Source organism: Aquarana catesbeiana, linkage group LG12 (genome assembly GCF_042186555.1).
Source record: "Aquarana catesbeiana isolate 2022-GZ linkage group LG12, ASM4218655v1, whole genome shotgun sequence".
Classification (NCBI taxonomy): domain Eukaryota; kingdom Metazoa; phylum Chordata; class Amphibia; order Anura; family Ranidae; genus Aquarana; species Aquarana catesbeiana.
In genome coordinates this window covers 150,682,625-150,698,304 of record NC_133335.1, presented here as the reverse complement: position 1 = coordinate 150,698,304, position 15,680 = coordinate 150,682,625, and the positions used below count along the sequence as shown (strand labels likewise).

At 42.9% G+C, this 15,680-nt stretch overlaps 1 protein-coding gene across 1 annotated transcript in view; it reads left to right on the top strand.

The window, feature by feature from the left end:
- The window catches only part of DNAJC7 (DnaJ heat shock protein family (Hsp40) member C7), a 225,916-nt gene that overhangs the window by 101,165 nt on the left and 109,071 nt on the right, over nucleotides 1-15,680 (top strand). The window contains exon 3 of the mRNA XM_073608401.1: nucleotides 2,754-2,878. Coding sequence (XP_073464502.1) covers nucleotides 2,754-2,878 — 125 coding nt within the window. The remainder of the gene's footprint in view (nucleotides 1-2,753; nucleotides 2,879-15,680) is intronic.

Below are 15,680 nucleotides of genomic sequence, written 5' to 3'. Positions count from 1 at the left end.
TCCAAGAACCATTGACCCACTCCGCATTTCATTTTCAATATTCTCCCCACCTTCACACCCTGCAAATACTACTTACATGCTCCCCTCCTCCTCTTCTACTTTTCTAGAATAGCTGGCCTCAATTTCAGCAGCCCTGGACAATGACTTTGACCTTTATTTCTCCCCTATAAAACCCTGATTGTGAATAGATTGACTCCCATGCTGTCACTTGAACAAGAAGTGACAGCACTTAACACTCATTCAAGATGCTGTCACTTGAATGGGTGCTAAATGCTTTATGGGGCACACATTCCCTTAAATCAATTACCTGTATGGCTATGAGCATATTTATTTTGTGGCTTTGTTTCCAATTATGTAAACGTCCGTAACGACAATTTGTGACTCAACAGGTTTACTGTCCTGCCTGTTGTCATACCCTCTAACTCGTCCTACATGTTTTGATCCTGTTAATCACTTAGTGGCTAACCCTGGCCGAACAGTTTTTTGTTTTACCATGGCTTTCCTGTGCCACCCTACATATGGGGGGGGGGGGGGGGGGGGCATGATTAGGGGGCACGTAATGGTGGAACTGGGGGAGAACTTACCCAGTTCAAAGGGACTGTGTACAATGGTATATTGGCTGTTGGTTACAGGGCACCTATGAATCTACTATGTGTGATACACATAAGTGGCCATTGTCTGAACTTTGCGTTACATACAAAAAAAACAAAGTGCATTACTTGCACAATAAAACCTTTTTATTCAAACATTAAAGCTCGTTTAGCTGTACTTCTCCTGTGGATAACAGGAGTGCAGTCCGTTCTGGACTTTTGTGACCCTTTTCAGCAGACAGTGGGCTGAAGCCGGTCCAGGCTGGGGAAAGATCCTGACAATGTTTGGTCTCGCCCCACAACCCTGGACCGGCACCTGGCTCAGCCTCTCGGCGAGAACTCTGTTCGGGCCGGCCTGGCCAAGTCGGAGCTCTGTTCGGACCGGTCTGGCCAAGTCGGAGCTCTGTTCAGGCCGGCCTGGCCAAGTCAGAGCTCGGTTCGGGCCGGCCTGGCCAAGTTGGAGCTCGGTTCGGCTGGTGTTTTCACTGCACCAGCCAGCTGGGCCAGAGTAAAGCCTAGCAAATTGTTTCTCAAATCTGTTTAGAATAGTTCTTCACTTCTCCAAGGTTGCCTACCCCTGTCCTACAACAGGATAATGAGGGGTCAAGAGCCCTGTATTCTTTACTGTATATGCAGCTTGACTGCATTACAGTTATAAGGGCTCAGTTGACCTTTTAACTGAGGTAATGGTTAGACTATTGCTCTTGTTTGTGTTTTAACTCCCTTTTTTAAAGAGCGTAAACAAAAGCAGAGAGAGAAGCTGTCCTAGATTAAATTACAGGAGGTCATGCTGTGTATACATCCAGATTTCCTTTGTAATGGATGCTTTTGCTTTTAGGAAGCTGAAAGCAGGAATATGCATGTATGAAACATATTTCCTAGTCAAAAACCAAAAAACCACCAATGCCTCAGAGCTCACACTAGGATGTAACATCAGCTGATCAGCCATTGCTTCCAGCTGCTTCCTGACCATATGGACTGACTCTAAAAACTCCGGGGTGACTGAGCAGCTGATGTCCAGGGAAATGCTCCACCTGTTTGCTTGTTGTTGCACTGCTTTTCAATAGGAAGTTCAGCAGTATCCTCCCTGTAGAGGCTTTCACTTATGATTTGTAGTTTACTTTGTGGCTGTAATGTTAGTAATCTAAGTTGGAGGTAACAAAGGGGGATATTTATGTGTTGAGTGGATTTTTTTTCCAGCAAGCTGTTTGAACTTTGCTGTCCTATACATAAAATTTGGGTTGCTTAGTTCTACAAAAACAAATTTCCACCATTTGATGAACCTTTTGAAAGAAGATTCACAAGGTTAGTTTACCACTATAAGGCCTTGTTTACACAGGCGATTGGGGGGGGGGGGGGGGGGGGGGGGGCGCATTCGGTGGATTTAAGCAGCAAAGAGTCAGTGGATCCTTCTAACTGGTATCACAGGTGTATGTGAACAGCTCAACCTGTGCAAAGCAATAACAGGTTGAGAAGACCTGCCGCTGTTCACGTGTTTCTGCACATAGAGTACTTGCCTGCAGTTAGGAACAAATGGCTGACCCAGAGATCTGTCCCTAACCACGGATAACCCCGGGATGTGTATGGATACTTATGAACAACACCAGCTCCTGTCAGCCAATCCTTGCTTTGTACAAGTTGCGCTCCCTGTGATCCTAGCCACAAGAATCGGCTGAATCTTGCCACTAGAATCTGCTGTATGCTTCTAATCACATGTGTGAAGGAGTCATTAAGCGAGGTATACATGGACCGAAAATTGTCCATTGTGTGGATGTTGGGATCTGTAAGATTTTTCTTTCTTCATCCAGCTGACTGAAAGAAAATAAACTCCCTTTTTATACCCAGCTTTAGGGTCTGTTTCCAGGGGCTTTGACCTTGTGCAGATGTAGCTTGCTTTTCACATTGGATTGCAACGTCTCTGAGATAATTCCAATTTTGACAGGTGCATTTAATGAATTGGGGGGTGGGTGGGTAGTAGAGAGAGGTGACTTTTTTTAATATGTGACCTTTGTCTTTGGGATGATTTTAACTTCGGAGATGTTGAATGTAGTAAGTAGCCAGTAGAAAATGGTGTAATGTTGCCATCTAGGGGTAACTAATGTTAATGCAAGTTGTTTCTTTCATTAAAAGTAAATTCCTGATTTTTAAATTTGTCTTTTCAAGATTGCTCGTGCAAGAATGCTAGTTACTATGGAAACCGTGCAGCCACCTTGATGATGCTGGGAAAGTACCGGGAAGCACTGGAGGATGCTCAGCAAGCCGTGCGACTAGATGACACCTTTGTTAAGGTGATTACTAATACTCTGTATATTCTGTAGTACAGTCGTGGCCAAAAGTTTTGAGAATGACACAAATTTTAATTTTCACAAAGTCTGCTGCTTCATCTTTTTGTCAGCTGTTACTATGGTAACCCCCCCCCCCCCCCCCCCCCGAAACCCCTCCCTCCCCCGAAACACCTCCCTCCCTTCCTGGCAATCTTTCACGGGAGTGAGAGAGAGAGCTGTGCATGATGTCATAAGCCTAGGCTAACGACCAGACAAGAAACAGGAAGTGGACTGTATTTACTGGCAAAAAAAATTATATTTTACTATCCAAAGTTAAAACAACAAGGGCAGAATATTTAATAGATGGAAAGTTAAAAAAATTACTGAAGGATAAGTGGCTGAGAACCAACCCCACACATAAATGGTCTCAGGATGCTTTACTGTTGGCATGGCACAGATGGTAGCGCTCACCTTTTTCTTCTATGGACAAGGTTTTTTCCCGGATGCCCCAAACAATCGGGAAGGGGATTCATCAGAGAAAATGACTTTACCCCAGTCCCCAGCAGTCTAATCCCTATACTTTTTGCAGAATATCAGTCTGTCCTTGATTTTTTTTTTTTTTTTCCTGCAGAGAAGTTGCTTTTTTGCTGCCATTCTTGACACCAAGCCATCCTCCAAAAGTCTTTGCCTCACTGTGCGTGCAAATGCACTCACACTTGCCTTCTGCCATTCCTGAGCAAGCTTTGCACTGGTGGTGCCCCGATCCCACAGCTGAATCAACTGTAGGAGATAGTCCTGCCATTGCTGTCGTTTTCTTGAAGCCTTCTGCACAACAATTGAGCCTCTCTCCTTGAAGTTCTTGATGATCCAATAAATGATTGATTTAGGTGCAATCTTAGCAGTAGCAATATCCTTGCCTGTGAATCCCTTTTTGTGCAAAGCAATGATGACTGCAGATAACCATGGTTAAAGGGGTTGTAAACCCTCTTGTTTTTTTTTTTAAATAACAAACATGTTATACTTACCTCCACTGTGCAGAGTGGCCCAGGTCCTCCTCTTCTGGGGTCCCTCAGCGGCAATGGTGGCTCCTCCCCGCATCGAGTGTCCATGTTGAAGAAGACTCTCCTAAGGTGGACACCCATGTGGGCGCGCTCCCGAGTCCTGCATCTGTGTCCATTCACACAGAATGCAGGACTCGACCCCGGCGCCATGTTATTGGCGGGAGCCAATGGCTGCGCTGCTATCAATCTATCCAGTCAGGACACAAGACACCAGCTAACGATGGTGTGCTCCTTCCCGGTTGGAGGATGACAGCGTTCAGTTAAGTAAAACTGGGGGGCTGCAGCACTACGGAAGGGGCTTTCACCTTAATGTATAGAATGCATTAAGGTGAAAAACCGTGAGGGTTTACAACCCCTTTAACAGAGACAGAACAATGATTTCAAGCACCACCCTCCTTTTAAATCTTCCAGTCTGTTCTAACTCAATCAGCATTACAGAGTGATTTCCAGCCCTGTCCTCGTCAACACTGATACCTGTGTTAACGAGAGAATCGCTGACATGATGTCAGCTGGTCCATTTGTGGCAGGGCTGAAATGCAGTTGAAATGTTTTTTTTTTAGGATTAAGTTCATTTTAATGGCAAAGAGAGACTTTGCAACCAATTGCAATTCATCTGATCACTCTTCATAACATTCTGGAGTATATGCAAATTGCCATCATAAAAACAGAGGCAGCAGACTGTGAAAATTAATATATATATAAATTATATTTGTGTTATTCTCAAAACTTTTGGCCATGGCTGTATATTATTACTCAGTTTAAAAACAAATTCAATGCTGACCTTTTCTAAGGCAGCTGTAGATAGTCTGATCTTAGATTTGGATTTCCTGCTTTTATCATATTTGAAAGCAAAACATGCTATTAAGTTATTAGTTTATTTTGTTATGTGTATGTGTGAGAAATGGTTCCTTCAGGATATTCAGGCCTCATGCACACTGAAGCTGATAAACTGATGTTTTTGGGAGTTTGGGCGTTTTTTTAACAGCCCTTAAACTCCCCTATATGCTATCCTATGTGTCTATGCACACATGGACGTTTTTTTAAGTTATCAGCAAGGGAGTTTATGGGCTGTTGTCTGAACTCCCTAAAATCGAAATTCAAGAGCAGTTCTTCTGACCACAAAAAATGCTGAAAAACGTGCATAATTGCGCTTTTATCAGAGTTCATCGTTTTTTACATTGCATAAACGCGTTTTTAAAAGCGCGTTTTCAAAGCGGCATTTTCCTGCCAGCAATCCAACGTCCAGAAAGACTTTTTTGAACGTCCTGTGTGCATGGAGCCTTAAGGTGGTGTATACATGTGATTAAAACAAACAAACAAAAAAAAGAGCACCTCCTCCCTGTGAATTATAACTTTATTGGTTAAAACAAAATAGTATAAATATTCACAAAACCAAGTGTTGACACCACATATGGTGTTGACGGGGGGAGATAGAGGAGAATTTCTACTAAAAGAAGAGGACTAGGCACAAGAGACATATGGCAGCTGTAAGTTATGTTCTTTTTGCTGATTAAACATACCCGATACGATTCAGCATAGATATGAACAATAATATGTCATCCATGGTAAAATCTGCAGCATTAATGTGCATATTGATTGATGCAGCCATCCATAAAGGCCGGTTCACACTGCTGCGATGTCTGATATCGAATGTGATTCGCACCGCACTATAGCGCAAAACACATGCGATCTATGTGCGATGTGATTTCACCCGTACAGATAGTATGGCTGAATTCACATCGCATTCGGACCAAACTCAAACAGGACCCTTTTTTTGGTCCACACCCTTGCGATCCGATTCCTCTGCAGGTTTGCAGATCGCACTGCGATATATGAACTGATTTGTGGGTGTCATTAACAGTTATATTGAATCTGTTTTATTAAGTTTCAAGCATTTTTTTTAAACCACATTGAATAAACATAGGCAAGAAATAACATATTTCCATTGAATGAACAAGTATACATTAGGATCGGAAGGACATTAAAAGAACATGTATCACATAAGCATAGTCATGTAGATATCAACGAATGTAGAAATAAACCAAGTAATGGTAAATCAAGTAACCAGTAGAGCACTATAAACAATGGTGTAGAAAACAGAAAGATACAAGGCTCAACACATATGGCCTGAAAGTGTGGTGAATCTACTGGTTAGATTACTATAATCTTAAAAAGGTAAGGGAGGAGGAGTAGAAAGGGCGGAGAAATATGGAAAGAGAAAAATTAAATAAAAAAAAGGGGGGGGGGTATAAGAAAGAAAGGGAAGTTGGGGATAAGGTATATCAAGAAAGGGGGGGTATAAGAAAGATAGGGAAGTTGGGGATAAGGTATATCAAGCTACTTATGAGAGGGCCCAGGGGAAACAGTAGGAGCTGTATCTGCTATAAAAGGGTCAAAATCAGAAGAGAACCCAGAAGTGTAACCAAATAGTCCACATAAAAGTGTGAGTCTCACTTTTATCAGCATCCCACGATAATATCCGTTCAATATGTTCGATCCTGTCCACTTTGCAGGCCCAATCCGCTGGAGAGGGGAACACTGGTTGACGCTGAGGTCTAGCAATAACTGAACATGCAGCCGTCAGCAAATGGCGAATTAAGCTTTTCTTGTTTTGTTTGTATGACCCCGGTAACATAGATAGGACTGTTAAGCGGGGTTCATTAGGATATTTGTCCCCTACAAGTTTGTAATATAGCTGGAGAATCTTGTCTCAAACATACAGTCAGGTCCATAAATATTGAGACATCAACACAATTCTAATCTTTTTGGCTTTATACACCACCGCAATGGATAAGAAATGAAACGAACAAGATGTGCTTTATCTGCAGACTTTCATCTTTAATTTGAGGGTATTTACATCCAAATCAGGTGAACGGTGTAGGAATTACAACAGTTTGTATATGTGCCTCCCACTTTTTAAGGGACCAAAAGTAATGGGAAAAATTGGCTGCTCAGCTGTTCCATGGCCAGGTGTGTGTTATTCCCTCATTATCCCATTTACAAGGAGCAGATAAAAGGTCCAGAGTTCATTTCAAGTGTGCTATTTGCATTTGGAATCTGTTGCTGTCAACTCTCAATATGAGATCCAAAGAGCTGTCACCATCAGTGAAGCAAGCCATCATTAGGCTGAAAAAACAAAACCCATCATAGAGATAGCAAAAACATTAGGTGTGGCCAAATCAACTGTTTGGAACATCCTTAAAAAGAAAGAACGCACCAGTGAGCTCAGCAACACCAAAAGACCCGGAAGACCACGGAAAACAACTATGGTGGATGACCAAAGAATTCTTTCCCTGGTGAAGAAAACACCCTTTACAACAGTTGGCCAGATCAAGAACACTCTCCAGGATGTAGGTGTATGTGTGTCAAAGTCAACAATCAAGAGAAGACTTCACCAGAGTGCATACAGAGGGTTCACCACAAGATGTAAACCATTGGTGAGCCTCAAAAACAGGAAGGCCAGATTAGAGTTTGCCAAACAACATCTAAAAAAGCCTTCACAGTTCTGGAACAACATCCTTTGGACAGATGAGACCAAGATCAACTTGTACCAGAGTGATGGGAACAGAGGAGTATGGAGAAGGAAAGGAACTGCTCATGATCCAAAGCGCATACCACCTCATCAGTGAAGCATGGTGGTGGTAGTGTCATGGCGTGGGCATGTATGGCTGCCAATGGAACCGGTTCTCTTGTATTTATTGATGATGTGACTGTTGACAAAAGCAGCAGGATGAATTCTGAAGTGTTTTGGGCAATATTATCTGCTCATATTCAGCAAAATGCTTCAGAACTCATTGGACGGCGCTTCACAGTGCAGATGGACAATGACCCGAAGCATACTGCAAAAGCAACCAAAGAGTTTTTAACCAGTTGCCGACCGCCGCATGTCGGCACAATGGCACAGGCAGGCATAAGGGCTTACCTGTACATCCCTGCCTGCTCGCGGGCGGGGGGTCCGATCGAACCCCCCCAGTGCCTGCGGTGGTCGGATTAGCTCCATGAGGAGCTTCCTCTGCTTCTGAACTGTAAACAGAAGCAGAGGAAGTGATGACATCTCTCCTCGTGAAGCCTTTTCGTTCCGGCTTCCGAGGAGAGAAGACATCAAATAAGTGCACCAACACTACACATTACAGTAGAACACGCAGGCACACTTTTCACCCCCCCTGCACCCCCTCACATAGTGACGCCATTAGCAGTTTTTTTTTTTTTTCTGATTACTGCATTGGTGTCATTTGTGACTGTTCTAAGTTTAACCCCTTAATCACCCCCTGTCACCAGTGTCACTAAGCGATCATTTTTCTGATCGCTGTATTAGTGTCACAGGTGACGCTAGTTACGCAGGTAAGTATTTAGGTTCAGTGTCAGGTTTTTATAGCGTCAGATACCCCCATATACTACCTAGTAAAGGTTTTAACCTCCTGATTGCCCCCTAGTTAACCCTTTCACCAGTGATTACCATATAACTGTTATGGGTGACGCTGGTTAGTTTGTTTTTTATAGTGTCAGGGCAACCGCCGTTTCTTACCTAATAAAGGTTTAACCCCCTGATCGCCCGGCGGGTGATATAAGTTAGGTTTTAGGGTCAGATAGGGTCTGCGTTGCCTCAGGCAGCGTCAGGTTAGTGCCAGTACCGCTAACACCCACGCCTCAGCATACACCTCCCTTAGTGGTATAGTATCTGAACAGATCAATATCCGATCTGATCAGATCTATACTAGCGTCCCCAGCAGTTTAGGGTTCCCAAAAACGCAGTGTTAGCAGGATCAGCCCAGATACCCGCTAGCACCTGCACTATCTAGCACCTGCGTTTTGCCCCTCCGCCCAGCCCACCCAAGTGCAGTATCGATCGATCACTGTCGCTTACAAAATCCTAAACACATAACTGCAGCGTTCACAGAGTCAGGCCTGATCTCTGCGATCGCTAACAGTTTTTTTGGTAGCGTTCTGATACAGTCGTTGACAGGAGCTTTTTTAGCTGTAAGTCTCACTACTGTACCACTAAATTTAGAGCCCAAAATGGCAAATCGAAGATACAGTAGTGAAGAGGCCTACACATTTCTGAGCATGACAAATAATGAAGATGAAGTCACTCATCTGTCAGATTCAGGCTCAGAATATGAACCTGTAGACAGCAGCGGCTCCATGACAGATAGCTCTGAAGACGGAGTTGTGGTCCCTGCCAAGGTCAGGCATACCAGACCCCAAACTTCTTCTGCTGTTGAGGTGCAAGAACCGCAGGGCTCTCGTATGGAGCAGAGAAGTACTAGCGCCACTATTCCTTCTGGTGAACTGGCAAGCACCAGCGGTCTAGTACACCCTGGTCGTACATACAGCACTGCAGTAACACTTGGTGATGTGGCGAGTCCCTTAAGTGCAGTTTAAGCTGGCGAGGTGGCAAGCACAAGTAGTGTCCCGCTGCCACCAAAAAGACAAACACAGGCCTGTTGTGCCCATAGTGCCCTTCCTGCTGCATTCACCAATCCAATTTGGGAGCCCACCACTTCTGCACCACCCGTACTTCCCCCATTCACTGGCCAACCCGGCATTCAGGTGGAAACAGATTATTTTACGTCACTTGATTTTTATTCGCTGTTTTTCATGAAGATCTCTATAGATCTGTTGTGGACCAACGCAATTTGTATGCTGGTCAATACATCTCCACTAATCCCCAGTCCTCCCTTGCCAGAGATTGGAAACCAATTACGGTTTCCGAACTTAAGATCTTTCTGGGCCTATCCCTCGTCTTGGGCATAACCAAAAAGAGTGAGTTGCGGTCATATTGGTCCACTGACCCAATTTACCATATGCCCGTTATGCCCGTGTTCTCTGCTTCTATGGCCAGGGCACGATACGAGCAGATTTTGCGGTTCATGCACTTCAACAACAATGAACTCTGTCATCCTCGTGGAGACCCTGGATACGATCGGCTCTACAAAATTCGGCCCCTCATAAACCACTTCAACCAACGTTTTGCAGACTTGTTTACTACACATCAAGTTGTCTGCGTTGATGAGGCCCTGATTAAGTTTTCTGGCCGCTTGTCATTCAAACAGTATCTTTCCAGCAAGCGTGCCAGATACGGGGTCAAGATGTATAAGCTCTGTGACAGGGCCACAGGGGAGAGAGCCTGCTTGAAGTGTAATAACTTGCTCGCTATGAAGTGGAGGGATAAGAAGAATGTTTTCGTTCTTACCTCCCTTCATGCAGACACAACTGTCCAAATTACTACGGCGACTGGTGTTGTGGAGAAACCTCTCTGTGTCCATTAATATAACCAAAATATGGGAGGGGTGGACCACAATGACCAGTTGTTGGCGCCGTACCTAGTTGTCCGTAAGGCCAGACGCTGTTATAAAAGAGTGTCTGTGTACTTATTTCAATTGGCTTTGCTGAATGCTCATGTGCTATACAGAGCTTCAGGACGGACTGGATCCTTCCTTAAATTCCAGGAAGAGATAGTCAGAGCCCTTCTGTTTCCAGACGGTGCGCCACCTCACCTTCTCAATCCAAATGCAGTAAGCCGGCTGCATGAGAGGTATTTTCCTTATGTCCTCCCGAGCACCCCTACCCAACGAGCCCCCCAAAGAAAATGTCGTGTCTGTAGAAAGCGCGGATATATAGGCGTGACACCCGCTATTATTATCCCTCCTGTCCTGACAATCCTGGTCTTTGCATTGGTGAATGTTTTTAGCGCTACCATACACTAGTTGAGTTTTAGCGTAGGGTAGAGCATTGCGCAGACTAAGCACACTTTCACAGGGTCTCCCAAGATGCCATCTCCTTTTGAGAGACCCGAACCATTACAGTTACAAATAAAAGTGTAAAAAAAAAAAAAAAAAGTAAAAAATACACAAAAAAAAAAATATAAAATAAAAAAACCAAAAATAGTTGTTGTTTTATTGTTCTCGCTCTCTCTATTCTCTTGCTCTTTTTTACTGTATTCTATTTTGCAATGTTTTATTGTTACTATGTTTTATCATGTTTGCTTTTCAGGTATGTATTTTTTTTTATCCTTTACTGTTTACTGTGTTTTATTGTTAACCATTTTTTTGTTTTCAGGTACGCCATTCAGCTGCAGCGCGAATCTATTTATCTTGACAGCAACAGCATTTGCTCCCACGATACATAAAGCCGTGACTCCAGCGCTGTCGGAGGTGATTTCACCACCACAGTTAAAAAAAAGAGCATATATGCCGAAGCATGGGGGCAGCAGGGGGGGGGGGGGGGATTTGCTCCTACCTTTTGCGGGTGGATGTCCCCATGCTTCGGCATATATATATTTTAGGCACAGGCTCCTACCTTTTGCGGGTGGATGTCCCCATGCTTCGGCATATATATATTTTAGGCACAAATGTTTTATTTTTTACTATTTTTGTTTTTTTGTATTTGCTTTGCAGGTATGGTATGTCTTACTGTTATACTGTAATGTTACTTTGTTTTATTGTTAACCATCATTTGCTTAGCAGGTACGCCATTCGGTTGCAGCCCGGATTTATTTATCTTGACAGCAACAGCGTTTGCTCCCACGATACATAAAGCCGAGACTCCAGCGCTGTAGGGGGGGATTTCACCACCACAGTTAAAAAAAAGAGAATATATGCCGAAGCATGGGGTCAGCAGGGGCAGGGGAGCGATTTGTTCCTAACTTTTGGGACAGATGCTCCCATGCTTCGGCATATATAAATGGTGCATGTGTGCCCATCATTAGATATTAGTATCTTGACAGCAACAGCGCTTGCTCCCACGATACATAAAGCTGTGACTCCAGCACTGTAGGAGGTGATTTCACCACCACAGTTAAAAACAAAATGGTGCATGTATGCCCATCATTAGAAGTTGGGTGGATAAAGGGAGGTATGCTAATGGTGGGCATACCCACCGATCAATCTCTTTTTTTTCGTTCAGCCCACAGGCTGCATGAAAAAAAAGATTATAATATATGCCCAACAAGGACCAGCAACTTACTGGTATGTTGCTGGACTTTGAGTGGTTATACCAGAATGATGCTTGCAGGTTTAGGTATCATCTTTGTATCATTCTTTTCAGCCAGCGGTCGGCTTTCATGTAAAAGCAATCCTAGCAGCTGATTAGCCTCTAGACTGTCTTTACAAGCAGTGGGAGGGAATGCCACCATCTTCCATGGTTTTTCTCTGGCTCTCCTGTCCCAATAGGGAACCCGAGAATGCAGACGGTGATTCGGCAAGCTGACCATAGAGCTGATCAGAGACCAGAATGGCTCCAGTCATCTCTATGGCCTAAGAAACCGGAAGCTACAAGCATTTCATGACTTAGATTTCGCCGGATGTAAACAGCGCCATTGGGAAAGCATTTTATCACACCGATCTTGGTGTGGTCAGATTCTTTGAGGGCAGAGGAGAGATCTAGGGTCTAATAGACCCCAATTTTTTCAAAAAAGAGTACCTGTCACTACCTATTGCTATATTAGGGGATATTTACATTCCCTGTAGTTATTAAAAAAATAATAATCAAAGGAACAGTTTAAAAATAAAATAAAAAAGCAAAATAAAAAAAAAATAAAAAGCACCCCTGTCCCCCCTGCTCTCGCGCAAAGGCGGATGCAAGCGTCGGTCTGGCGTCAAATGTAAACAGCAATTGCACCATGCATCTGAGGTATCACCGCGAAGGTCAGATCGATCAGTAATTTTAGCAGTAAACCACCTCTGTAAATCTAAAGTGGTAACCTGTAAATGCTTTTAAAGGCTTTTAAAAATGTATACAGTTTGTCGCCACTGCACGTTTGTGCGCAATTTAACCACTTGAGCCCCGGACCATTATGCTGCCTAAGGACCAGAGGTCTTTTTCCAATTTGGCACTGCGTCGCTTTAACTGCTAATTGCGCGGTCATGCAATGCTGTACCCAAACGAAATTTGCGTCCTTTTCTTCCCACAAATAGAGCTTTCTTTTGATGGTATTTGATCACCTCTGCAGTTTTTATTTTTTGCGCTATAAACGGAAAAAGACCGAAAATTTTGAAAAAAAATGATATTTTCTACTTTTTGTTATAAAAAAAATCCAATAAACTAAATTTTAGTCATACATTTAGGCCAAAATGTATTCGGCCACATGTCTTTGGTAAAAAAAATGTCAATAAGCATATATTTATTGGTTTGCGCAAAAGTTATAGCGTCTACAAACTAGGGTACATTTTCTGTAATTTACACAGCTTTTAGTTTATGACTGCCTATGTCATTTCTTGAGGTGCTAAAATGGCAGGGCAGTACAAAACCCCCCCAAATGACCCCATTTTGGAAAGTAGACACCACAAGGAAATGGCTGAGAGGCATGTTGAACCCATTGAATATTTATTTTGACAAAAAAAAAAAAAAATATTTACAAAAAGTTGTCACTAAATGATATATTGCTCACATAGGCCATGGGCCTATGTGGAATTGCACCCCAAAATACATTTAGCTGCTTCTCCTGAGTAGGGGGATACCACATGTGTGGGACTTTTTGGGAGCCTAGCCGCGTACGGGGCCCCGAAAACCAAGCACCGCCTTCAGGATTTCTAAGGGTGAAAATTTTTGATTTCACTCTTCACTGCCTATCACAGTTTCGGAGGCCATGGAATGCCCAGGTGGCACAAAACCCCCCCAAATGACCCCATTTTGGAAAGTAGACACCCCGAGCTATTTGCTGAGAGGCATGGTGAGTATTTTGCAGCTCTCATTTGTTTTTGAAAATGAAGAAAGACAAGAAAAAACTTTTTTTTTTTTCTTTTTTCAATTTTCAAAACTTTGTGACAAAAAGTGAGGTCTGCAAAATACTCACTATACCTCTCAGCAAATAGCTTTGGGTGTCTACTTTCCAAAATGGGGTCATTTGGGGGGGGGTTTGTGCCACCTGGGCTTTCCATGGCCTCCGAAACTGTGATAGGCAGTGAAGAGTGAAATCAAAAATTCACGCCCTTAGAAAGCCTGAAGGCGGTGCTTGGTTTTCGGGGTCCCGTACGCGGCTAGGCTCCCAAAAAGTCTCACACATGTGGTATCCCCGTACTCAGGAGAAGCAGCAGAATGTATTTTGGGGTGTAATTTCACATATTCCCATGGCATGTTTGAGCAATATATCATTTAGTGACAACTTTGTGCAAAAAAAAAAAAAAAAAAAAATTTGTCTCTTTCCCGCAACTTGTGTCGCAATATAAAATATTCCATGGACTCGACATGCCTCTCAGCAAATAGCTTGGGGTGTCTACTTTCCAAAATGGGGTCATTTGGGGGGGTTTTGAACTGTCCTGGCATTTTATGCACAACATTTAGAAGCTTATGTCACACATCACCAACTCTTCTAACCACTTGAAGACAAAGCCCTTTCTGACACTCATTGTTTACATGAAAAAGTTATTTTTTTTTTTGCAAAAAAATTACTTTGAACCCCCAAACATTATATATTTTTTAAAGCAAATGCCCTACAGATTAAAATGGTGGGTGTTTCATTTTTTTTTTTTCACACAGTATTTGCGCAGCGATTTTTCAAACGCATTTTTTGGGGAAAAAACACACTTTTTTAAATTTTAATGCACTAAAACACACTATATTGCCCAAATGTTTGACGAAATAAAAAAGATGATCTTAGGCCGAGTACATGGATACCAAACATGACATGCTTTAAAATTGCGCACAAACGTGCAGTGGCAACAAAATAAATGCATTTTTAAAAGCCTTTAAAAGCCCTTACAGGTTACCACTTTAGATTTACAGAGGAGGTCTACTGCAAAAATTACTGCCCTCGATCTGACCTTCGCGGCGATACCTCACATGCATGGTGCAATTGCTGTTTACGTTTGACGACAGACCGCCGCTTGCGTTCGCCTTAGCGCGAGAGCAGGGGGCGAGCTTTTTTTTTGCTTTTTTATCTTATTTTTAAACTGTTCCTTTCATTTTTTTTTTTTAATCATTTTTATTGTTATCTCGGGGAATGTAAATATCCCCTATGATAGCAATAGGTAGTGACAGGTACTCTTTTTTGAAAAAATTGGGGTCTATTAGACCCTAGATCTCTCCTCTGCCCTCAAAGCATCTGATGACACCAAGATCGGTGTGATAAAATGCTTCCCCAATTTCCCAATGGCGCTATTTACATCCGGCGAAATCTAAGTCATAAAATGCTCGTAGCTTCCGGTTTCTTAGGCCATAGAGATGTTTGGAGCCACTCTGGTCTCTGATCAGCTCTATGGTCAGCTGGCTGAATCACCGGCTGCATTCTCAGGTTCCCTGTTGAGACAGGAGAGCCAGAGAAAAACACGGAAGACGGTGGTGGGGGGGGGGGGTTTATTCCCTCCCACTGCTTGTAAAAGCAGTCTAGAGGCTAATTAGCCACTAGGATTGCTTTTACATGAAAGCCGACCGCTGGCTGAAAAGAATGATACCAAGATGATACCTAAACCTGCAGGCATCATTCTGGTATAACCATTCAAAGTCGTGAATGGCGTACCTGAAGACAAAAAAATGGTTAACAATAAAGCACAGTAAACGGTAAAGTATAAAAAATTGCATACCTGAAAAGCAAACATGATAAAACATAATAACAATAAAACATTGCAGAATAGAATACAGTAAAAAAGAGCAGAACAAGAGAGAGAGAATAGAGAGAGAGAGAACAATAAAACGACAACTATTTTTTTTTATTTTATATATTTTTTTTTTTTTTACACTTTTTTTGTAACTAACTTTTATAACGGTAACCGGTTCCAGGTTCGGGTCTCTCAAAATGCGATGGCATCTTGGGAGACCCTGTGAAAGTG